General features: G+C 38.8%; 1 protein-coding gene across 1 annotated transcript in view; it reads right to left on the bottom strand.

The window, feature by feature from the left end:
* Nucleotides 1–302: 302 nt before the first annotated feature.
* Nucleotides 303–25,911, bottom strand: part of RAP2A (RAP2A, member of RAS oncogene family) — a 50,035-nt gene continuing 24,426 nt past the window's right edge. The window contains exon 2 of the mRNA XM_036757255.1: nt 303–4,148. Coding sequence (XP_036613150.1) covers nt 3,911–4,148 — 238 coding nt within the window. The 3' untranslated portion in view covers nt 303–3,910. The remainder of the gene's footprint in view (nt 4,149–25,911) is intronic.

Raw genomic sequence — 25,911 nt, 5'->3', positions numbered from 1 at the left:
TAATCAGGCTTCTTTGGAACACTGACATTTTCCAATTCAAAACCTTAAAAGCATTACAATTTTAGGATGCAGATATGAAAAAGCCTGGTTCGTTTCATTTTGAAACCTAAAAGGTTAAAGTACATTGGGCTATCTGAACATACACCTAGCACTAATGACAAGCACTTTTACTTGGGGAGGTTGTTTAGAAACTTAATTTCTTCACAGAAACAAAATGCATTCTACATGAAATAACTGCACAGTCCATTCAAGTTCATTTTTGGATGCTGATAGTACAAAGAAATCCAAAGGAAGTTTCATTAAATAAATTTATTTGTTAAAATAATTTAACTCCAAATACAACTGTTGAATTTGCATTGAGTTCTATGTACAATTCTTGTTTTATCCCAAACAGTGAGGTTTAACAACTGACATTGTTACAAAACAATAAACTGTTGTTCAATTCTAAATGGTCAGTTGTATTAGAGCTCAACAATTAACTGTGAACTATATTTAATTAATCTCTGGGAAACCCCAAATCAATAATGTTAAGTCTGTTTCCAAAACCCACTGCAGTCACTCTCGAAACCCTGATCGAGATTTAACATATGCACAATGACACAGATAAACAGAAAACAAAAACTCCCATCATCTTTTAATGTCTGATTGGTTGGGGAGCTTCACAATTAAAGCCTAATCAGTGCCAAGATAGGGCACTGATCAGAACAAAATAATAACAATAATAAAAATCCACATACGTACACACATGCACACGTATTCTCACGTACGTACAATCCTCTGAAAAACAAATGGCAGACATCTTTAGGCAACATTCTTTACACAGGAGAGCAGATACCAGTAGTTTTCCCATAAATAAGTGATGGCAACTGTGGTACTACCAGTCGGAAAAACTAATTCTAATTGTAAAAACCAAAGAAAGAAGTGATGAAAGCACCTTTCAAATGTTTAAGAAAGACTTCTGTGTAATACTTTTGATCAGATGCTGGCTTGTTTTGCACAGGCTGAACAAAATGAAAGGCAACAGTTACCATCACTATTACAGCTTACAAGAATTAAAGTTGCAACATTAAAAGGAAAAAAATCAGTAAAACTTAAAAAAAAAAAAGCTGCTTTTGTAAGAAAGTACAAAACCCTACAAGAACAGCTAAAGTAAAAGTGGGTCTTTGGATCAAACCATAATATTTTTAAGGCATGTTAGAAAAATTTCCATTGACAATAATTGCTAGTCTGATCAGGGTACAGAATAGAGTGAGCCAAGGTTACTAACCTTTGCAGAAAGAGGTGGCCACCCATTCTTTCACGTGGCCCTTATTTAAGGTTAGTCGTCTTGTTCTCAAACTTTTTGCCAACATCCCACCAAATGTAACTATCATTCAATCAAGCCCAAGTATGTTCTCACCAGATGAAATACCAAAAAAGCATCAGAATTCGAGAACCACAAGACAGAGAGCACAACAGCATTTACATTTTTTGCGACAATAGGTGTTGCTTTGTCACTAAACATGTAGAACTGCGATGAAACACATGACCAGGTGGCCAATTCACTGATTACTATGATGTGAACATTAAAAAGCCCATCTGACTGTTTTATGTAACACACTCTTAACTACATGATTGAAAATTTTAGATAATCCTTTGCTCTTTAGAGTTTGCAAGACCCCTCGTGCTTTTTTTGCCCATTTCTATTGTCTGCATAGCAATCCATGGCATAAGACTGTAGGATCTTTACAGAGCATACGTAAATGTATTCTGAACTATCAATGCTATTCAATAATTTGAATCTGGAAATATGTAAAATAGGGTAATTTTTAAAAGTTATAGGATGTGAAATCTAATTCACTGGCAGATATTTCTACTGCAGGAGACAAGTAGTATTCTTTATACCTTCAATTCTCCTGGACACTGCTGTCTTAAAATTGAGTTTAGTAAAAAGGGCCGAAATTTTACATGAACCAGGTGCTTCAAAATTGAGGATGATGACAACTACATGAAAGAAAGCAATTTGCGACTAAAGATTCAGAAAGACTGATTAGAACTAAATATTGATTTTCACACATGCATCCCTTCCATTTTCCCAGAAGAGAGGAAGTCTGAGAATAGTCTGACCAGCTCTTTTTTATCTGCTAAATTTTTGCCAGTCACTGAACACTCTGATATAAATTAATTACGTGAAATATGGGAGTTTTTTTTATTCAGAAATGTTCTAAAATATTTTAAGAAATAAAGCTAATATAGTCCTTGAGACAAATCTAAAGTACAGATTTTTTAGAAGAGGCTAGTCTCTCTTAACTTTGTGCCAAATTTTGGAAGGCAACTAATATACATATGCACACATCCAAACACACATCCTCTCAATGACCCAACAAAATACTAGTTACTGCATGAGATTGTGACATCAATGAAATGCAGGGTGGCATGAAGACCACAGGCTCAGTGATTTTGCAGTTTTGAAGGCCAAATTTATCTACAGAGGGCCAACTCAAGATAATCTCTTCAGCATTTAAAACTCTGAAGCTTAAAATTGAAAAATCATCTACACTTGATTGTAAAACTTTGAATAGGTATTTCTGTGCCATTAGTCATGCAAATGATAAATACTTCACGGCTATGAAAACTAAAAATGTCAGAGCTTGAGCACCTTTTCAAAACAAAATATTCACTCCCACTCTATTTGCCACTTCAGTAATCAGGGCAAAACTGTTGCAGGAGAACCTTTGTGGCGTACATCAGGAAAATTAGAGATAAAAGGTTTTTCATCCCTTACTCATTATCCTATAACTTATATCCTACCTTTCAGCCAGAATTGTTTCATACAATTATTCAATTTTTTAAAATGTCATCATTAAAGCTCTGAAATAGCAAACTTGATTTTGAAAGAAAGTTAGCTTGGGATCACACCAAAAACCATAGCCCTTAAAGGCAAAAAGGAATTTGTTGTCTTAAACTTAAAAATGCAGAATGTTTGTACTGTCCCATGAGGTTTCTGCAAATGGGAACATCTGGATGCAACATGGCTTCATTTTCCTTACAAGATGGTACTAGTTAATCTACTAAAATGCTCCTTGTTAGTAAGGCTAAGCAATTTCTTTTCATCATAGCTGCTTCCTCCATGTTCAGTAAAGTGATAAAGACATTTCCTGCTTTGTAAACAGAGGTTTGTTTGCTTATTTTTTTGTCTGAACAAAACCTGAAGAGATCTTCCATTTTCAGTAGCAAAGCAGATGATTTAACACATTATAAAACCAGACTGCATTTTCCACAACCTGTTCAGATCTCTTCATTTTCAAGGACTGGTGCAATGAGTTCCATGTCACAGGCTAGGATAAAATATACAACTAACAGCATTGATTTCGCAAACAAGAAATAATATGCCAGCCTTGTAGATAACGTCCCCTCTAATGCTGTCAGCAGTATGGTTGATCCTGCTTTACTTGAGACTGAGTTAACTTGGCCAGAAGCACTATTACAAGTCCTAAAACTCTGTATTCATGTATGATTTCTCTCTTTAAAAGAAAAACAAAACCACAACGAATATTTTAATTGTGAGCGATCATTGCAGGTCTTCTCATTTCTCCCTCAAGAATATTTCCAATTTATGCAATAGTTGCTGCTGTCTGGGACAATGCCAACATATCTTTCAAATGAGATCACCCTGTAGATTAACTGGCTATGCCACTGAGTTGCAGGTGCATAAGGGAGACTGAGGATGGTACTGAAAAAATGTAGTTACTGAACCCAAATGTATTCAGAGACACTGACTGACAATCACTGCTTAGCTCTGAATAAGTACTGTAACTTCACTGTAGATTTCATTCCACACATTCTTGCAAACTGGGCAGTAAAGCAGACAGGATTTTACCACCTACAAAAGTTGAGTAAACTGTGTCCAGGATATGTCCATTTTTAAATGCTATTGTATGTTACACGCAGAACAGCATGGATCATCTTTGTCTGGCTGAGCGGCATAGTTCATTTGTCTAACAATTTCAGCGAAGAGCTCATCCACCATTGTTTTACTTTTAGCAGATGTCTCCATAAAGGGACAACCCCATTCTTCAGCCAAGGCTCTTCCCTCATTTGAAGATACTTCTCTCTCACTTTCAAGGTCCACTTTGTTCCCAACCAAGATCACTGGTACCTTCTCATACCTATGAAAAAAACGAAGAGAAACACACCATGAATTAATAAAAAAGTTAACACAGAAAAAGTAGGTTTCATTTTTTCCTGCTTCAAAAGAATCCTCAACTACACTTAAAAAATGCCTTTTAAAAACATGTGTAGAGTCTGATTCTTCCAAAACCTTGATTTAGTGAGTATCTGCAAGTTGCTTTATAGTAGAATTTATGAAACCTATTATTATTTAAGTAATGAACACCTTAAAATCAACGTTTTTGTCCAATGTACAACAAAAATTCTTAAATCCTATTATATAAACTAATTTCCCCTTAATCTATAAGTAGTCAATTCAAAACATGAAAGTTAAATACCTATTCATATCATGAATCAAATGTGTTATATGTAAAGATTATTTAACTTCAACAATATGCATTTCAATTTTGCCACAATTACATTTAAAGTTATCTTTAACAATACACAAATATCCACTGACAATTTTTATTAGTTTACTCTCAACCCCCACCTCTAAACAGACATATATAGCAATGATAACAATTTACTAATTTATTCTTGGTAAATTACATTTTGGTCATTTACAGGTGAATAGGGTTAGCTATTATACTCTTTTTTACAGAAGCTCACTGATTATTACTTTAATATAGCTCCAAAAAAATCCTAGTACAAATTTTTATCAAAATGTAGATTGGGTTTCCCAAGGCTATGGCAGTGGAATTAAAATCCTGACACGTTTTACCAAATTGAGCAAAGTTCTACCAAGCTGAGTTCAGCCACGGTGAAAGACTGTCATTCAAGGATCACTCTAGGTTAAATGGTAAGAGGTTCATTAACAGAAAGTTAGCTACTGGGTGATAAATTCTTTGGCCATGATATAAAATAGTAACGTTACTGTCTACAACCATTCTACTAGGAGGCTGTAACACATATAATGCATGTTTTAGAAAACACTAAAAAGCGAAGAGTGGGGACATCAGGAAAGGTCCAAAAAGGGGGAGAAAGGGGGGCAGAACTTCAGCTGACCTGCATAAAGGAGGGCCTTTGAGGATAAATACAGATTGTGTTAGAGGTAGAATGCCAACTTCAGAGATAATAAAGAGGGATAGTAGGCTACTCTGTATATTACAAAGAGTGAAATGAAGTCAGGTAAAATACTTGGAAAGGTAAGTTGGAGCCAAAATGTGGGAAGCATGAAATACCAGGCTGGGACATTTTGTAATTCATCCCGAAGATAAACCAGGCTGAGACGTTTTGCAATTTATCCTGGAGAAAATAGTGAAATACGAAAGGTTTTTTAAACAAGGGTGTGAGGTGGTCAGACCTAGGCTATAGGAAGATTATTTTGATAGCTATGTGGAAGATGTATTTGAGAGAGGAGAGAATCAAAGCAAGAAGACCAATAATACTAAGGCTATTCTGATAGTTCAGTCTAGAGGTGATAAGGGGTGATAGTGGAGAAAAGGGGGTGAATGTGAGATATGTCAATCTAGGCTCCAATTTTAAGGAAGTAAAAAAGACTCAGTAAAATAGGCAGCGGCAACAAAAGCAGTCAGTAGTGTCAGGAAAGTAAGCCAGAATGCAAGGGGTTTAGAAGTGAATGGAAAATGAAGAAGTAGTGGTACCAATAATAGATGGTTCTTTATACAAACTATAGAAAGTTAGCCCAAGGGGATGGAAGGATCAAATGAAGGATTTTTTAAGGATGAGAGACGCCTAGATATGTTTGTAGGAAGCAAACAATGAGGAGAAAATAAAGATGGGGCCATGATAAAATGCTTTAATATCTAGTCTAAGCAAAGCACCATGTTATGGATAGAGGACAGAAAGACACAGAAGAATCTAATCAAGCTAAGACACATACAAAAGAAGAATGAGACAGCTGCCACTGATTGTACCCAGGATGTAGAGGCATACAGAAATTTAATAATGGTATTCTGAATAATAACCAGGCCAAAGACAGATCATAGAAGTAATTACTGTATGAAACTGAAAAATGTTGTGTCATTAAAAAAAGATGAGAATTCAGAAGCATAAGAAGACTCACATGAACTCATGTAGCAAAAGAAAGGCAGAAACCAGAAAAACAGTATACATGACAAGAATGTAAATGGAAAAAACTCCATAAAATGAGACTTAAAGCTGTGGAATTACAATTACCAAACTCAGCTATGGAGAAGAGTTGAGAAAATGTACCAATTTCTACTTTTTTTTTAAAGGTGGGGAAAAGAATGGATCAGAAAGAATTTGCAGATGGATTGTTTACTTTTGCTGAACTGCTTTATGTTTCCCCTTAAAAAAAAAATTCTTGGTAATTCGGGGGGGGAGTCAAGATGGTGACTGGAAAGCAGGGACTAGCGTGAGCTCCCTGCCGAGTCCCTCCAAAAACCTATAAAAAATGGCTCTGAACCAATTCTAGAACTGCAGAACCCACAAAACAGCAGAGGGAAGCAGGGCTCCAGCCCAGGACAGCCTGGATGGTCTCTGGGTGAGGTCTATCCCGCACGAAGCTGGGAGCAGAGCGGAGCCGAGCAGAGCCCAGCGTGGGCGGCGCAGACCAACTAGACCAGGAGCCGGGCGGAGTGGGCCCTAGCGTTCTGAATCAGTGAGCTGCAGCAGTTACCAGACTTCTCAACCCACAAACACCAAAGACAACAGAGAAGGTTAGTGGGAAAAGCTGCAGGAGTGGAAGGAGTTCTTGGTTTGGCTACTGCCCTGGGGGCAGTGGAGGTGGGGCAGCTACAGAACTACAGCTGCAGTTGCTTCCTGCCCAAGGCCCACCTGGTGGGAGGAATCAAGTGGCGGATCAGAGCAGGAGAGCAGAACCTGCTTAAGATCTAAGTCCAGTCCAGGTCGGGGGTTCTTGGGGAAGGAGGAGTGCTGGTGTGGCAGAGCTGGCGCATCCCCCCAAGCTTGGAACATACAACTCTTTAGTCTACAAGCAGTCATACCCTGCTGAAAAACTCAAGGGTCAAGTTAGTTGGCTGGGAATATGGCCAGGCAGCGAAAACACACCCGGATTCAGTCTCAGACTCTGGAATCTTACTTTGGTGACAAAGAAGACCAAAACATACAGCCAGAAGAAGTCAACAAAGTCAAAGAGCCTACAACAAAAGCCTCCAAGAAAAACATGAACTGGTCTCAGGCCATGGAAGAGCTCAAAAAGGATTTGGAAAAGCAAGTTAGAGAAGTAGAGGAAAAATTGGGAAGAGAAATGAGAAGGATGTGAGAAAACCATGAAAAACAAGTCAATAACTTGCTAAAGGAGACCCAAAAAAATACTGAAAAATATACTGAAGAAAACAACACCTTAAAAAACAGACTAACTCAAATGGCAAAAGAGTTCCAAAAAAGCCAATGAGGAGAAGAATGCCTTGAAAGGCAGAATTAGCCAAATGGAAAAGGAGGTCCAAAAGACCACTGAAGAAAATGCTACCTTAAAAATGAGATTGGAGCAAGTGGAAGCTAGTGACTTGATGAGAAATCAAGATATTATAAAACAGAACCAAAGGAATGAAAAAGTGGAAGACAATGTGAAACATCTCATTGGAAAAACCACTGACCTGGAAAATATATCCAGGAGAGAGAATTTAAAAATTATTGGACTACCTGAAAGCCATGATCAAATAAAAAGAGCCTAGATATCATCTTTCAAGAAATTATCAAGGAGAACTGCCCTGATATTCTAGAGCCACAGGGCAAAATAGAAATTGAAAGAATCCACAGATCACTTCCTCAAATAGATCCCAAAAAGAAATCTCCTAGGAATATTATTGCCAAATTCCAGAGCTCCCAGATCAAGTAGAAAATACTGCAAGCAGCCAGAAAGAAACAATTTAAGTATTGTGGAAACACAAGCAGAATAATCCAAGATCTAGCAGCTTCTACATTAAGAGATCGAAGGGCTTAGAATACGATATTCCAGAGGTCAATGGAGCTAGGATTAAAACCAAGAATCACCTACCCAGCAAAACTGAGTATCATGCTCCAAGGCAACATGTGGATTTTCAACAAAATAGAGGACTTTCAAGCTTTCTCAGTGAAAAGACCAGAGCTGAACAGAAAACTAGAAAATAAGATACACAGGCAATAGGGTGTAGAAATTTATCTTGCCCTACAAGAAAGAAAGGGAAAAGGGGATGGGAGGGGAGTGGGGTGACAGAAGGGAGGGCTGACTGGGGCATAGGGCAACCAGAATATACGCCATCTTGGAGTGGGGGGGAGGGTAGAAATGGGGAGAAAATTTGTAATTCAAACTCTTCTGAAAATTAATGCTGAAAACTAAATATATTAAATAAAAAAAAATTTAAAAAAATTCTTTGTCACAGGGAATGGCCTGCTGAGGTAGGGGCTAGAGGGAGGTCTGTACTCGGAAATGAAGGTGATAAAAAAACAAGATATCTTTATAGTAAAATAAATAAAAATGAAGTGTGTGTGTGCATGGAAAAAAGCAAACAAGTAGAAATCAATCAGGTACCTATTGACAGGGCATAGCTAAACAAATCAAGGTATATGAACATAATGAAATATGACTGTGTTATAAGAAAGGACACATATAATTCAGAAAAACATGGCAAGACTTGTATGGACTGATAGAATAAAATAAACAGAACCAGAAAAACATACACAACACCATAAACGAAAAGAATGAGATGAAACTCAAAGACTAATTAATTAGAATGACCAAACTTTGAACCAGAAAAAAGTTGAGAAAATAAACTCTCCTTTATAGCAGAGGTGGGAAACTATGGGTGTGGAATATTGTATACACTTTCTGACACGGTCATTGTGTTAGCTAGTTTTACTGACCTAACTTTTTTCCTTTCTTTTTTTTAAAATGAGGGATGGGGAAATAGGGTAAGGGCAAGAAGGTATATTCTTGAAAAGGAATGTGACGTTAAAAAAAAAAAGGGAATATGTTCTCTGAAAGACCTACTAAAATTTTTACAAACTGGCACACAGTAGGTGTTATAAGCAAACAATAGAAGAGAAAGCCAGTTTTAATAATAAGCACAGCATAACTCTGAAAAAACAACTTGTGGCCCCTGGTTGATGATACTGATCGTTCCACGGTGGTAGTGGTCGGACCGGTCAATCCTTGGGTTTCATGACTCACTTGCCCTAACGTATACATGGCTCTACAAACTTAAAGGTGCACTATTATTATCAAGGTTAGGAGCCTGGACCAGATGACTTTTTGAGGTTCCTTCCTAACTAGAATGAATGTTACAATCATGCTTATAACGAATATTAGCAAAAACTGAACTCACTGCTATACTAAAAGTAACTTTCTCTCTTGTATGTACACATATGTTGGTGTATGTACACACGACACGCTGTTTTCTGGGAACCTAAGTGCTTTCTTTATTTAACGATAATGTGGAAAAGCAGTTTTTATTATGTAACATTCCAGCGTGTTATTTCCTTTCTTTGATATCACGAACACTCTCAAACACTCACTAATATCTTGGTGCTGACCTTTTCTGTAATTCCTTCCTGGTTTTTTGTTTAAAATGCTGTCCTTAAAGATTTAAGTTATATGAACAAGAAGTTCTCATTATTTAAAGAGTGAGGAATATATATTGATCTCATTTAGTTAGCATCTTGAAATTTTTCTTCTTTATTATTTTACTTTAAAGGGTTCAAAATGTTTCATCCATATTTTATCTTCAGAAAACAGACAAAAGGCAGGCTTGGAAATGAAATGTCAGTCAGTTAACCAACCAGCCAGCATTTGTTAAGCACCTACTATGTACCACAGTGCTAGGGGTTGGCTACAAAATACCACAATGAAAAGAAAATCCACACTTTCAAGGAACCTGCATTCTAAAAAATTAATTTTTAAAAGCCTGTTTAATATGATAGAGACTTAGAGTTTTATAGCACAAATCCACTTCAGGAATGCTAACAAACTAAAAGAAGTAAACCAATTTTCAAATATGAATTTATTAACATTCTGAAGAACATAACAGCTCTGTTGATGACACTGTCTGTCTGATAGAACAGCTTAGATTTCCCTTCTCATTTCTGTCCTTAAACTACTGCCATGGAACAGGTGAGTTCAATCTACCCTTGTTGCTATTTTCCCCCACTGATGTTTATATAAGGTCGAAGGGAAAAAAGCCTACACTGAGCGATGTATCTTCCTGCAGGCATCATTTTTTTTTTATTCTAAGCAGATGAATAAGAGGTAGCAGTGCTACCTGCAAGATTTATCATCTGGGTCATCTGATCAGATCACTAACTCCAAATGCTACTTTTGGAATGCCTCGATTAGAAATCTTGGAAGACCCCTTTTGGAGAATTCTCAACTTCATAAAACTGAAGAAAACATTTCCAAAACTTTACAGGTTTTAATTAGCATGTATTCTTTGAATGTCTACTTTGTGCAAGGTATCATGCTAGATCCCATGGAGAATGCGAAGACATGTTAGACACTGAATCAAACTCTGCGACAACATAGCTATCACAAAGGAAGAAATAGCATTATACAATGATACATGCAGTAGAAGAGTGTGTGTGTGTGTGTGTGTGTGTCTTAACTTCTGATTTTACCATGTAGCAAAACTCCCAATGTAGAAACTCCCTTTCAGTCATGAGTTGGAAAACCCCAACTGCACCTTAGAATATTTGAGAACTGCCTTGGGAACTGAGAGGTTGCAAGACTTAAACATAGTCACCCAGCTAGTATGTGTCAGAGGCAACACTGACTGAGGTTATCTCACCTCTATTCCAAGGCGGGACTTCTCACTAGAATGCAATGAGGAAAAAAAAAGGTGTAAATGATCCCTTGCCTAACCAAGTTAACCACTGAGCTTAAGGAATAATGGGGGGGGGGGGGGAAGAGGGAGGGAGAAGGAGAGAGTGAGGGAGGGAGAGAGGAAGAAAGGGGAGAGAGAAAAGAGACAGAGGAGTGAAAAACTATTGGATAGGATTTCAAGGTCTAGGTACCTGAAGTGCACTTACTTTTATAGGCAAGATAACTAAATTTGGTGATTGGCCACAGTTTACAACAGTAATGGTGCCTTCTCCACAAATGTACAAAATGCTAATTATTGTTCCTAATAGGGGCACAAGTTAGCAGTGAAGTAGGCAAACTATTTGGTTAGGAACAGTTAATACAAATACAATCTAATATTTATGTTTTATATGTAACAGGGGCCTGGCCAATGGAGCTCCATTTCTGATGCCAGCCCAAGAAGCTAGGGAGCCTTAACTGGAATGGAAGGGAAGGGCCTTGCTTACTGATTAGGCACAATGTTTGGCCTGCTAACCATGCCATGAATAGATGGACTGCTTTTTGGCTGCTGAGCTGGAAATGGATGTTTTCACTAACTGGCAAAAATGGGGTACTCTCCCTTCTTTCCTAGTTTGTGGTGATCAAGGGAAGAGGAAAGAACTGCTTTTTTGTCTCTTCCTGCTTTCAGGTGGAGTACTGGAGAGAGCTACAACCTTACAAGCTTCAAAAGGTCTGTTTAACAAGTGCCTGGAGTCCAGGACAGGATCTGTGGATGGCTGGGTACACAAATGAAGCAGCAGCCTCACCTTGAAGAAAGACCCATTTAACCCATCCCAGCAACTGCAGAAACATGGACTCATCCATCAGCTAAGTCACAGTTCTAAGTGAACTTGGTCGAATGAATGCTTTGTAGCAAGGAATTCCCCCACACCAGTTCCGGCAAGGGAAATGCATGGGACCTTCTGTTCTTGACTTGCCTCCACAGTCTCTTTGTAACAGTTGGTGTTGTTCAATAGATCTAGCTTTCTATTTTTGCTTGCTTCAAAGCCCCAAATCAACTTGTGTTAAACTTTCATTATTGCATACTGAAACCTTTGCAGAAAATAAATTTTCTAATCATGACTTTAAAAGACAGTAATTCCATTTATCTAGCCAGTGACAGTTTTGAAAGTACTGCATACATAATCTCATTTGATCTTCATGACAAAGACCAAGGTGGGAAGCAGGCCAGGGGGTAGTGCTCCCCTTGGACAGATGAGGAAACGGGGTCAGAGAGGATAAATAACTTGTGCCCTGACACACAGTGACAGAGCTAGAACTGGAACCCAGGTCTTCCAATTCTTTTTTTTTTTAATTAAAAAAGTTTTTTTTAAAATTTATTTAACATATTTAGTTTTCAGCATTGATTTTCACAAGAGTGTGGATTACAAATTTTCTCCCCATTTCTACCCTCCCCCCCCACTCCAAGATGGCGTATACTCTGGTTGCCCTGTTCCCCAGTCAGCGCTCCCCTCTGTCACCCCACTCCCCTCCCATCCCCTTTTCCCTTCCTTTCTTGTAGGGCAAGATAAATTTTTACACCCCATTGCCTGTGTATCTTACTTTCTTGTTGCATGCAAAAACATTTTTGTTTGTTTTTGAACATCTGTTTTTAAAACTTTGAGTTCCAAATTCTCTCCCCTCTTCCCTTCCCACCCACCCTCCCTAAGAAGTCAAGCAATTCAACATAGGCCACATGTGTATCATTATGTATAACCCTTCCACAATACTCATGTTGTGAAAGACTAACTATATTTTGCTCCTTCCCAACCCATCCCCCTTTATTGAATTTTCTCCCTTGACCCTGTCCCCTTTCGAAAGTGTTTGTTTTTGACTACCTCCACCCCCATCATCCCCCACCCATTTTTTTTTATCTTCTTCCCTCTTCTTTCCTGTGGGGTAAGATTCCCCATTGGGTATGTATGGTATTCCCTCCTTAGGCAAAATCTGATGAGAGCAATGTTCACTCATTCCCCCCTCATCCCACAGAACTGCTTCCTCTTGTCACCTTTATGGGAGATAATCCATCCCATTCTATCTCTCCTTATCTCCCTCTCTCAGTATGTTCCTCTCTCATCCCTTAATTTGATTTTATTTCTTTTAGATATCTTCCCTTCATCTTCAACTCACCCTGTGTCCGCTCTCTCCCTCCCTCCCTCTCTCTCTCTACATATATATATGTATATATATATATACACATATATACATATATATACATACACACATATATACATACATACACATTCACCCATATATATACATAAACATATATATATGCATATTCCCTTCAGCTACCCTGATACTGAGGTCTCATGAATCATATACATCATCTTTCCATGTAGGAATGTCAACAAAACAGTTCACCTTTAGTAAGTCCCTTGCAATTTCTTTTTCTTGATTACCTTTTCATGCTTCTCTTGATTCTTGTGTCTGAAAGTCAAATTTTCTATTCAGTTCTGGTCTTTTCACTGAGAAAGCTTGAAAGTCCTCTATTTTATTGAAAGTCCATATTTTGCCTTGGAGCATGATACTCAGTTTTTCTGGGTAGGTGATTCTAGGTTTTAATCCTAGCTCCATTGATCTCCGTAATATCGTATTCCAAGCCCTTCGATCTCTTAATGTAGAAGCTGCCAGATCCTGGGTTATTCTGATTGGGTTTCCACAATACTCAAATTGTTTCTTTCTGGCTGCTTGCAGTATTTTCTACTTGATCTGGGAGCTCTGGAATTTGGCGACAATATTCCTGGGAGATTTCTTTTTGGGATCTATTTGAGGCGGCGATCGATGGATTCTTTCAATTTCTATTTTGCCTTGTGGCTCTAGAATATCAGGGCAGTTCTCCTTGATAATTTCTTGAAAGATGGTATCTAGGCTCTTTTTTTGATCATGGCTTTCAGGTAGTCCAATAATTTTTAAATTCTCTCTCCTGGATATATTTTCCAGGTCAGTGGTTTTTCCAATGAGATATTTCACATTATCTTCCATTTTTTCATTCCTTTGGTTCTGTTTTATAATATCTTGATTTCTCATAAAATCACTAGCTTCCACTTGCTCCAATCTAATTTTTAAATTAGTATTTTCTTCAGTGGTCTTTTGGACCTCCTTTTCCATTTGGCTAATTCTGCCTTTCAAGGCATTCTTCTCCTCATTGGCTTTTTGGAGCTCTTTTGCCATTTGAGTTAGTCTGTTTTTTAAGGTGTTGTTTTCTTCAGTGTATTTTTCGGTATTTTTTTGGGTCTCCTTTAGCAAGTCATTGACTTGTTTTTCATGGTTTTCTCGCATCCTTCTCATTTCTCTTCCCAATTTTTCCTCTACTTCACTAACTTGCTTTTCCAAATCCTGTTTGAGCTCTTCCATGGCCTGGAACCAGTTCATGTTTTTCTTGTAGGCTTTTGGTGTAGGCTCTTGCACTTTATTGACTTCTTTAGGCTGTATGTTTTGGTCTTCCTTGTCAGCAAAGAAAGAATGCAAAGTCTGAGACTGAATCTCGGTGCGTTTTCGCTCCCTGGCCATATTCCCAGCCAACTAACTTGACCTTTGAGTTTTTCAGTGGGGTATGACTGCTTGTAGACTAGAGAGTTCTATGTTCCACGTTTGGGGGGGAGGTGCCAGCTCTGCCACACCAGCACTGCTCCTTCCCCAACCCCCAACCCGGCCTGGGCTTAGATCTTCAGCAGGCTGTTGCACTCCTGCTCTGATCCGCCACTTAATTCCTCCCACCAGGTGGGCCTGGAGCCAGAAGTAACAACAGCTGTAGCTGCCCCACCTCCACTGCCCCCAGGGCTGGAAGCCAAACCGCGAACTCCTTCTACTCCCGCAGCTTTTCCCACTAACCTTCTCCGCAGTCTTTGGTGTTTGTGGGTCGAGGGGTCTGGTAACTGCCGCAGCTCACATATTCAGGGCGCTAGGGCCCCCTCCTCCCGGCTTCTGGTCTGGATGGTCCACGCCGCCCACGCTGGACTCTGCTCCACTCCGTTCCCAGCTCCCAGCTCCCAGCTCCGTGTGGGATAGACCTCACCCAGAGACCATCCAGGCTGTCCTGGGCTGGAGCCCTGCTTCCCTCTGCTGTTTTGTGGGTTCTGCCGTTCTAGAATTGGTTCAGAGCCATTTTTATAGGTTTTTGGAGGGTCTCCCTACGGAGCTCACACGAGTTCCTGCTTACCAGCCGCCATCTTGGCTCCGCCCCCCCAGGTCTTCCAATTCTAGGACCAGTGCTATTTCCCCTACACCAAGGTGTTACTGTTATTGTGGTTTACTTTTCACCACCTGATCTAATGTCTTTAACACAGTCATGTTTCCTATATTATTATAGCGGTTATATAAGTGTACACCTGTTTGTGATGAGTTTATGAAAATAATTTAAAGAGGTTGGCTTGATAGAAAGTTGCAGCACAAATAAGCTTATGGAAAGAGACATGTCACATTTTATAAATGTATGTAAAAAAATTAAAATGAACTGTGAAATGGAAACTTAGAATGTGATTGTTTAAAAAAACCTACTTTGGCAGTAAAGGACTTTGTTTGTGGGAACATCCTTAAAGTTTTGTTTTGTAATATACCATTTTCCCCCTTAAAGCTTCTGAAACTTGAAAAAAAGTTAACAGATGTTAGTTGGTTAAAAAAAAAACATTAACACTTTAGTAGGAGCTCAAGCCAATGGCATTAGAAAAAGAGATCTCTAATGCCCTTAAGGGTACCCTAGTTCCCTAAGGGGGAAATGTAGCCCAGAGAACACAATTTGCTAGCATATATGCATGCAGGTTGGGAGAGATCTCCAGAGTCTGGCAACACCGACAGAAACCATTAATGTCCTGAATAGACACAAAAATTAATCTTTGCTGCCAGAAATTAAATGTTCTGAACAATGATTTTTTTTTTCTGTTCAAACTGTACAATTACCTTGGAAGCATACTAGTGGAAAAGTGCTCAATTTAGAGTCAGAGGAACTAGCTTCAAATGAGGGTTTTGCTACTTGCTGACCTATGTGACCCCCATGAGAGGCATTCTCTCTGGGCCTCAATTTCCCAATTGTAAAACAAGGCTGTACTGGACAACCTTAAAAAGATCTCTTCCAGCTTTAATTCAATGATCCTCTGCACTTATAAAAAAGTACTTGATACATTTAAGCTAGAGAAAATTTAACCAAATTTCCCTAGGCAAAAGGTGTGCTGAATGCCAGACTTCTTGGACATACTTTCTAGATCGAATATCTGTACTTCCTCTCCATTTGTTCTTCCGAATCCCTTGGAACCTGTTTTGTATCAACCATCCAACTGGAATTGCTCAATCAAGGGTCTGAATGACATCTTCAATCTTTAAATCCCATGTCCTCTTCTGATCTCCTTGACATCTCTGCAGCTTTAAAGACTACATTTCACCATCCCTTCCTTGGCTTTTAAGAGACCACACTCATTGAATCACAGAATTTCTAAAGTTGAAAGAGATCTGAATGGCCACCTAGTTCAACCCATATGAAAAGAAATCCCCAAAAGAGCACACTTGACAAGTGGTCATCCAGCCAGAATCAGGTAATGTGAGCACTGAAAGGAACCTTGGCAGTCATCTAATTCAAACTACACGCAAAAAAACGGTTTCTCATGACAATATAACTGATAATCATCTGACCTCTGCTTCAAGACTTCCACTGAAGAACTCGTTACCCTCCTGAGACAGCACATTTGACTACCAGGTTAAACTCTAAATCTTTGGAAGTCTTTTCTGATTTCAAGTCTAAATTTGTCTCATATATATAAAGTGCTTTTCAAATTTTAAGGTGCCATGTAAATATCAGTTATGATCATTATTAATGATAAAAATCTAATTGTCTACGAAATTCTACTTTGGGGGTAAAATAATGTTTTATCTGTTTGGTGCTAAAAGTCAAATTATTAGAAGTAACAAAACTTCATCTTGTTAAATCAATCCCCAAGTGTTAAGTGAACACTTGCAAAAAGTTGAGTACTATGGGAAAAGTACAAAACACCCTAAATTATGATGACTTGATCTCTATGTGTAGACATTCTATCTGGAGAGATAAAACTAGAGGCGGTGTAGTCAAAAGTACTTATTTTGTAGTCAAAGGGTCTACGTTCACTACCTGTGTCGCCATGGACAAATCAAATCACCTCTTTGAGGCTGTTTGTTCATTGCAATCTCCTAATCCATAGACTCTGTACTCCTTATGTCACAGATATGTTTGTGAGGAAATTACTTCATTGACTATTTAAGTACAATTTACTTTTTTTTTTTTTAAAGATCTATACCTGCAATTTCATTGGTGCTGAGAACTCCCTATGTGAAAACTTCCTCTGCACGACTTAAGAGCTGTATAGAGAGCCGCTGAGGGCACTGAGAAATTAAATGACTTGCTGCCTATGGATCACAAAGAAGGCAGCCTTCCTCTCCTGGCTCAGCTTCTAAATCTGCACTTCCACCCCCTCCACTCACTCTTCTGCTCCCTTTTATGTGTTGACTCCTAAGGCCTGAGACTGTCTTTCTTTTTGCTTGTATCTGAATCCTCAGCATTTAGTACATGCCTAGTTAAGTGCTTGATAAAAGCTTGTTGATTTTGCCTACCTTGGATTCAGGAAGATCTGGGTCCAAATTCTGCCTGTGACACACACTACCTACCATGCTACCTACCTCTCTTGTTCAATACTATACATGTTCTAGGAGTCGGAAAAGGGAGCAGTCAATACTGTGCTCAGAGTGTTAAAGCACTTGTCTAAAGACATATAGATCAGAGTTGCCAGGAGGACCAAGGTATCCTGACTCCTAGTCTGGTGTCTACTATGCTTCCTCTTATGTAGAATGGAATGGGCCTAGAAACATGGATATGATCTGTATAAAGGAGTTTCAGCAAACAAAAGCAGAAAATTAGAGGATATTGAAAATAACTCGATTTGCCTAAGAAGTATATTGAATTTGGCATCACTGAAGGTCTCAAGCACAGGAGAGATGAGCCCTTCTCAGGGACATTCTCGCCAGGTTTCACAGGTGACATCCCTTTCAGTGCTAGGAGTCTATGACTACAGGGCTAAGTATTCTGAAATACTATTTATATTAACTTATGCTTAACAATTCCTGTATCAGTAAAAATATAAGTCCAGTAAAAAAAAATATTGTCCTACTGGATAAGGTAACGGTGCTCATCTGCACACTGTTATTATGGTCAAATTTTACTCAAACTGTTCTTTTTTGAAGGGAGGTGGGAGGTGGGGGTTGGAGGTTGGGGGTTGGGGGTGAGGACAGTACTAGACCTGTGATTTATTTGTTCTAAGAAATTTTAGAGTTTTAGAGAGCTGAATGGGGGTACTGAGAGGGTGATTTGTCCAGCATCACAGAACCTGTGGGGTGAGGAATGAATCTAGGTCTTCCTTTGACCACAAAGCCAACTCTGTGTTATTAACAAACACTATAATTAAAATCTAAAGAGTTCCAAGGACTAGCCAATGACCCAACCGTTAAATCACACAATATTTGATTCAACAAATTTCATTATAATAGAAGAATTTCAACAGTCCCTCAGAGTTTTTCCTAATGGAATCTGAGTGGTAGCAATCCTTGTCTTCTGAACATTCATTCTCCATTAGTGACAAGCACCCTAAATACACACAGTCAATTCATTATGTAAGCCATTTGGCCTCAGGGAGGGCAAGTCTCAGCCTGAATGGTACTCCATCACAAAGTACCACATATGAGCTATTTTACTAGCAAGACCCACTGAAAAACTGAAAACGAGAAATACGGCATGGGAAATAACACCGTCAATTGTGTCAAGCCAGACAACTACAGCTGCTGATTTACGTTCCGCTAGCAAGGATATAATTGCATTTTATTTCTCTAATGAGAGTACTACACTTCACATGCAATGTACTTAAAATGTCCTGTTGTGCAGGTGAAATGAATTACAAACCTAAACACAATAAGGTTGATTTTATTAGTCGAATTCTGGGATCCAAGTAAACAACTAACTTCAATCCATTTAAATGATTAAAAATTGTCTTTCAGCATGTTAAGGAAAATTTCTAAGTTACAATTTCAGAATTTAGGATCTGAAAGAATCTTATGGATCCTTTTCTAGACCAATCCCTTGTTTTACACTCAAGGAAACAGCTCCAGAGATGACTTATCCAAGGTTTAGTGACAGTTAAGACTTGATATACCGGGTCTCATAAACCCTGGTCTATTCCTCAACTCCTTTAAATCTTGTTGCCGACGTATCTCCCCAGAACAGTCATTTTCCCCTCCAACAAAGAGCAGTTTCTAGGACAGAGAGGTGGGGAATAACAAACAACTAGGGAATCCTTCCCAATAGTGGCTCCCACCTACCTCGATACTTATTAATACATCATATTTATCCTTTTATTTATCCCTTTGGATACACACATACAAAATATTCTTTGGGGGTCTCATATCATCTTCCTTCAATTTCCCCAGGTATTGTTTCTCTTCTTGGTATGCTATATAATTTTTGGAAACTTGCTTTTTGAGCTTAAGGACGGTATATCACACATCATAAAACCACGTTTCATACCTTCACACCCTACTGGTTAAAATGAAAAACTACAAGATGAAATGTCAGCTCTTGATTTTCAATATTACCATAACAGAATTTAAATCATTAAGATGGCATGGTTTACATGATATACAATTAGTATGGATGGTTTAGCCTACATATAAATCTTAACAGCATCCTGTTTCTAAAATGGGCAACTAGGCAACTACAAATTTAGGGCCAACCACAATGGTTTTTTAACAATTCATCCTAGAGTCTTTGGCTTATATGCAACACCCTATGGTTTAATCTATTAAGTTTTAGGGAACTTGGCCAGACTATTGGCTCCTGTTGACAGTGCAGTCTTTTCTGATTTAGAGCATTTTGGGTGGAGACAATTGGGGTTAAGTGACTTGCCTAGGGTCACACAGCTAGTAAGTGTCTGAGGCTGGATTTGAACTCATGTCCTCTATACTCCAAGGGCTTGCTCTATCCACTGCATCACCTAGCTGCCCCTGGAGTATAGGGCAAAACCCAACAAGTCCTCTGATTTAAAAAACAAAACTAAACTAAGATCTTGAAAGGAAATTACGTTGGTGGTTTTAGAATACTATAGTCTATTTTATCGTTAGTTTTCAACATTGCAGTATTATGCAAGAGAAGAGACTTGGGCAAGAGCCAGGAGACATGGGTTTCCCTAACAGTACTACCAACTTCTCAAAGTGGTAAGGAAACGGGGTCTAGACATACTGTTATTATTATTGTTATTATTAACCCTGCTTTGTTACCAACAAGTTTTAAATGATTTTAAAGACTTTTAGCCTCTCAGTTTTTGCATTCATAAATAGTGTTTGTGAAGGTTAGGTAATAGTGACTAACACTCATATAACACTTTAAGGTTTGCAAAGTAGTTTACAAATATTATTTATCTTTTTATTTTTTTAACTTTAATTTTTTAAAAATTTTATTCTAAATTTAGTGATTACCAGCAAAAGCAAACATCGTAATACACAAACCAAATTATCTTTTCAAATGATGGTACTTGAAGCCATACTTCAAAGAATCTGTGCTTTTTATTGATATAGATTCTCCCTCCCTCTGCACCCATTGCAAGCGATTCATACCTCATCCTCTGGGACTCTGGAGCATAGTATTGCATGGGTACTCCACAGAGAATCTCCTCAACATACTGGAGACCTCCCTCCAGGTCTTTTTACATGTTACAGGCACCAGAGTAACTCGACCACTGACCATCTCGTATCCCTTGCTTTTACTCCTCATATCTAGGACTTCATTTCCCATCTCTCCATCTTTGCATTGTTTTATGTCTGTCATAACTGGGATGCACTTACATCCTTCTCTTAGAAGCCCTAATGTCCATCAAGATGTGGCCCAGGCAGCACTTTATACATGGAGCTTTTCTTGAACTTCCCCATCACCTCCCTCCACCACAGTTACTAGACCCTGCTTAATCACTGTGTATCTATTTTATTTATTTTTATTTAATATTTTAGTTTTCAACATTGATTTCCACAAGATTTTGAGTTACAAATTTTCTCCCCATTTCTACCCTCCCCCCCATTCCAAGATGGTATATATTCTGATTGCCTCGTTGCCCAGTTAGCCTTCCCTTCTGTCACCCCACTCCCTCCCCATCTCCTTTCCCCTTACTTTCTTATAGGGCAGGATAGATTTCTATGCCCAATTCCCTATATATCTTGTTTCCCAGCTGCATGCAAAAAACAACTTTTAAAAAAAAAATTTTAAGTATCTGCTTTTAAAACTTTGAGTTCCAAATTCTCTCCCCTCTTCCCTTCCCACCCACCCTCCCTAGGAAGGGAAGCAATTCAACATAGATCACACACGTATCACTATGTAAAACACTTCCACAATGCTCATGTTGTGAAAGGCTAACTATATTTTCTTCCATCCTATCCTGTCCCCCTTTATTCAATTTTCTCCCTTGACCCTGTCCCTTTTCAAAGGTGTTTGTTTGCTTACTTCCTCCTCCTATCTGCCCTTCCTTCCATCATCCCCCCCCCTTTTTTTAACCCCTTCCCCTTACTTTCCTGTGGAGAAACATACCCAGTTGAGTGTGTATGTTATTCCCTCCTCAAGTTGAATCTGATGAGAGTAAGATTCACGCATTCCCCCTCACCTGCCCCCTCTTCCCTTCCAATGAACTGCTTTTTCTTGCCACTTTTATGTGACATAATTTGCCCCATTCTATCTCTCCATTTCTCCCTCTCCCAATATATTCCTCTCTCACCCCTTAAATTTATTTCATTTTTTTAGATATCATCCCTTCATATTCAACTCATCCTGTGCCCTGTCTATATATTCCCTTCAACTCCTCTAATACTGAGAAAGGTCTCATGATTACACACATCGTTTTTCCATGAAGGAATGTAAACAAAACAGTTCAACTTTAGTAAGTCCTTTATGAATTCTCTTTCTTGTTTACCTTTTCATGCTTCTCTTGATGTTTGTGTTTGAAAGTAATTTCTGTTCAGATCTGGTCTTTTCATTGAGAAAGCTTGAAAGTCCTCTATTTTATTGAAAATCCATATTTTGCCTTGGAGCATTATACTCAGTTTTGTAGGGTAGGTGATTCTTGGTTTTAATCCTAGCTCCTTTGACCTCCGGAATATCCTATTCCAAGCCCTTCGATCTCTTAATGTAGAAGCTGCTAGAGCTTATGTTATTCTGATTCTGTTTCCACATATTCAAATTGTTTCTTTCTGGATGCTAATAGTATTTTCTCCATGACTTGGAAACTCTGGAATTTGGTGAGAATATTCCTAGGAGTTTTCTTTTGGGATCTTTTTCAAGAGGCAATCAGTGGATTCTTTCAATTTCTATTTTACCCTCTGTTTCTAGAATATCAGGGCAGTTTTCCTTGATAATTTCTTGAAAGATGATGTCTAGGCTCTTTTTTTGATCATGGCTTTCAGGCAGTCCAATAATTATTAAATTATCTCTCCTGGATCTATTCTCCAGGTCAGTGGTTTTTCTAATGAGATATTTCATATTGTCTTCCACTTTTACATTCCTTTGGTTCTGTTTTATAATATCTTGGTTTCTCATAAAGTCACTAGCTTCCACTTGCTCCAATCTAATTTTTAAGGTGGTATTTTTCTTCAGTGGTCTTTTGGACCTCCTTTTCCATTTGGCTAATTCTGCCTTTCAAGGCATTCTTCTCCTGATTGGCTTTTTGGAGCTCTTTTGACATTTGGGTTAGTCTATTCTTTAAGGTGTTATTTTCTTCAGTATTTTTTTGGGTCTCCTTTAGCAAGTCGTTGACTTGTTTTTCATGGTTTTCTTGCATCACCCTCATTTCTCTTCCCAATTTTTCCTCTACTTCTCTAACTTGCTTTTCCAAATCCTTTTTGAGCTCTTCCATGGCCTGAGCCCAATTCATATTTTTTTCGGAGGCTTTTGATGTAGGCTCTTTGATTTTGTTGACTTCTTCTGGCTGTACGTTTTGGTCTTCTTTGTCACCAAAAAAGGAATCTAGAGTTTGAGTCTGAGTCTGAGTTCATTTTCGCTGCCTGTTCATGTTCTCAGCCAACTACTTGACCCTTGAACTTTTTGTCAGGGTATGACTGCTTGTAGAGCACAGAGTACTTTGTCCCAAGCTTTAGGGTCCAAGCACTGCTGTTTTCAGAGCTACTTCTACTCCACCATCACCCCAGGCTCTGTCACAGCAGTGCACCTTCTCCCCCAAGAACTGCCAACCAGGACCAAAATCCAGATCCAAGCAGGGAGAATCTGCCTTTGTGCCCACAAAGTGCTCCTTGTACTCCCACTCTGATCTGCTGCTAGATTCCTCCCACTGTGTGAGCCAGGGACTCAGCAAGCAGCTGATGCTGGTACTCTGGAAGCAGCCTCAGGCATTTCCTGCTGCTGCTACCATCACTGCTGCACCACTTCCTCCACCCACAGAGCTGGTAGCCAGACTGCTCTGAACTCAATCCTGCAATTTCCCCCTAACCTGCTCTTTGGCGTTTGTGGGTTGAGAAGTCTGGTAACTGCCACAGCTCGCTGATTCATGGCCCCAAGGCCTGTTCTGGCTGGCTGACTCAGGGTCTGGTCTGTCCCAGCATGGCCCATGCTGGGCTGCCCTCCACTCTCACCACCATGAGACAGACCCTTCCCGGCAACCAAGCAGGCCCTCCTGGGCTGGAGACCTGTTTCCCTCTGCTATTTTGTGGGTTCTGCAGCTCTAGAATTTGTTCAGAGCCATTTTTTACAGGTGTTTGTGGAGGGATTTGGGGGAAAGCTTAAGTCCCTGCTTTCCAGCCGCCATCTTGGCTCCACCCCTCCAATTCATCTTTTTAACAAACCTGGGAAGTAGGTGCTGTTACTCTCACCCCCATTTTACAAGTGAGCAAGGAACCTGAAAAAGGGGTTAAGTGACTTGCCTAGGCTCACATAATTACTAAGTATCTAATGTTGTTCAGTTGTGTCCAACTCTTTTGTGACCCCACTTGGGGTTTTCTTGGCAATGATAATAGAGTGGTTTGCCATTTCCTTCTCCAGCTCATTTTACAGATGAGGAAACTGAGGAAAACAGGGTTAAGTGACTTGTCCAGGGTCACACAGCTAGTAAGTTGTCTGAGGCCAGATTTCAATTAAGAAAAATGAGTCTTCCTGAGTCCAGGCCCAGTGTTCTATCCACTGCATCAACTTGCTGCCCTTAAGTGTCTGAGATGAGATTAAATGAAATTAACGTAGGTGAAAAGTTTGAAAAGAGTGCCGGACCAGGACTCAAGAAGACCTCAGTTCAAATCTCCATCTCTCATCTCTGAGCATTTTCACTGGCTACATGCCTCTCATGCTTGCAATGTTCTCTCTCCCCATCTCTGGTTTCCTTCAAGTATCAGCAGTAGTCCCCCTTCTTCAAGAAGCCTTTCCCAGTCTTCCTTAATCTTAGTGCCTTCCCTCAATTAATTCTGTATATTCATTATTTGTATAGTTATTTATTGTCTCCCCCATTAGATTGTGAGCTCCTTGAGAACAGGAACTGTCCTTTGCCCTTTTTTGTATTTCAGCACTTAGCACACTGCATGGCACATAATAGGTGCTTAAAAATTGCTATGCTGACTGTAACATGCCATATAGTATATGGTGGTATTATCCTACAAGGGTGAGATTCAAACTTCAAATGGATACGTTATCTAAATATAAAAAGTCACACAAACAAAACAGAAAGAAAGCCAAATTTTCACAATTACACATGGGGTAAATTTTTAAAACAAGGAATAATAATGATTGTAAAAGTAAAAGATAATTTCAACTACACAAAGGTCGTGTAAAAGTCTAATATCAAAGACGTACAGGGTGTCCCAAAAGTCTTAGTGGAGTTTTAGGCTATTAAAACTTGCCCCAGGGTCACACAGCTAGTAAGTATCTGAGATGAGATCAAACTATTAAAATTTAAACTGTACTAAAATTTTGGGGAAAGTATAGAGACTTGATATAAATACATAAGAACAAGTCATTTCTCCGTAAGTAATTTCTCAAAGGACATGTTCAGACAGTTTTCAAAAAAAGGAATGCAACTATCAACAAGTATATTAAAAAGTTCTCTAGGTCACTAACAATGAAAGAAAAGCAGATAAAAACAAATCTGAGGTTTTACCTCATACCCATAAATTTGACAAAGATGACAAAGGATATTAATAATTGGTGTTGGTTGTGGAAAGTCAGACACATTAATGGACTATTAGTGGAACCATGGATAGTCCAACCATTCTGGAAAGCAGTTTTGAATTATGCCAAGAAAGTTATTAAATTGCTTATGGTCTTTTGAGCATATGTCTTTTGAGCACTACTGGGGCATGTACCCCAAAGAGGTCAGTGACAAAAAGAAAGGTCCCATAAAACCACAATCCGATGCCCTGGTGCTTATCAATTGGGGAAGGGCTAAGCAAGTTATGGTACCTGAATGTAATGGAATATTACTATACAATAAGAAACAATGAATACAAAGAAATATGGAAGGTGAGAAAAAGAACAAGGAGGAAAAGATATAAATGAAAACAGTGTAAATGGAAAGACCATCATCAAAGTAATGGAAATGAATGCTCTGAAATAGTAACAGCAGCTTGGCTCCAAAAAGAACTTTTCCCTACTTCTCTGCAGAAGTTAAGGACTGCGAGTATGAAATAATGCACATAAGTTTGATTTTTATGACATGTTGGTTAGGTTCTTTCTTTTCTTGCTTATAAATGATGGCCCTCTGAGAGGGAAGGGCAGAAGGATATATTGGGTAGCGTATATTGGGTAGTGTAAGTAATATAAAACCAAACGATATCAATATAAATTTACTTAAAAAAAAAAACTTGGTAAAATTTAAAAATATACTCCTGTGTGAAAGAAGACCCTGAAGTTAACAAACCCTGAAGTTCTACCTCACCATGAACTAGACTGGCAAAAGTGATGAGAGGAAAATGAAAATTGTTGGAGGGGTCACAGTAAGACATACAAACCACTGCCCTGCCAG

This window comes from Trichosurus vulpecula, chromosome 4, assembly GCF_011100635.1.
Source record: "Trichosurus vulpecula isolate mTriVul1 chromosome 4, mTriVul1.pri, whole genome shotgun sequence".
Lineage (NCBI taxonomy): Eukaryota > Metazoa > Chordata > Mammalia > Diprotodontia > Phalangeridae > Trichosurus > Trichosurus vulpecula.
The sequence above is the reverse complement of the archived record's forward strand: the minus strand, read 5'-3'. Positions and strand labels throughout refer to the sequence as shown.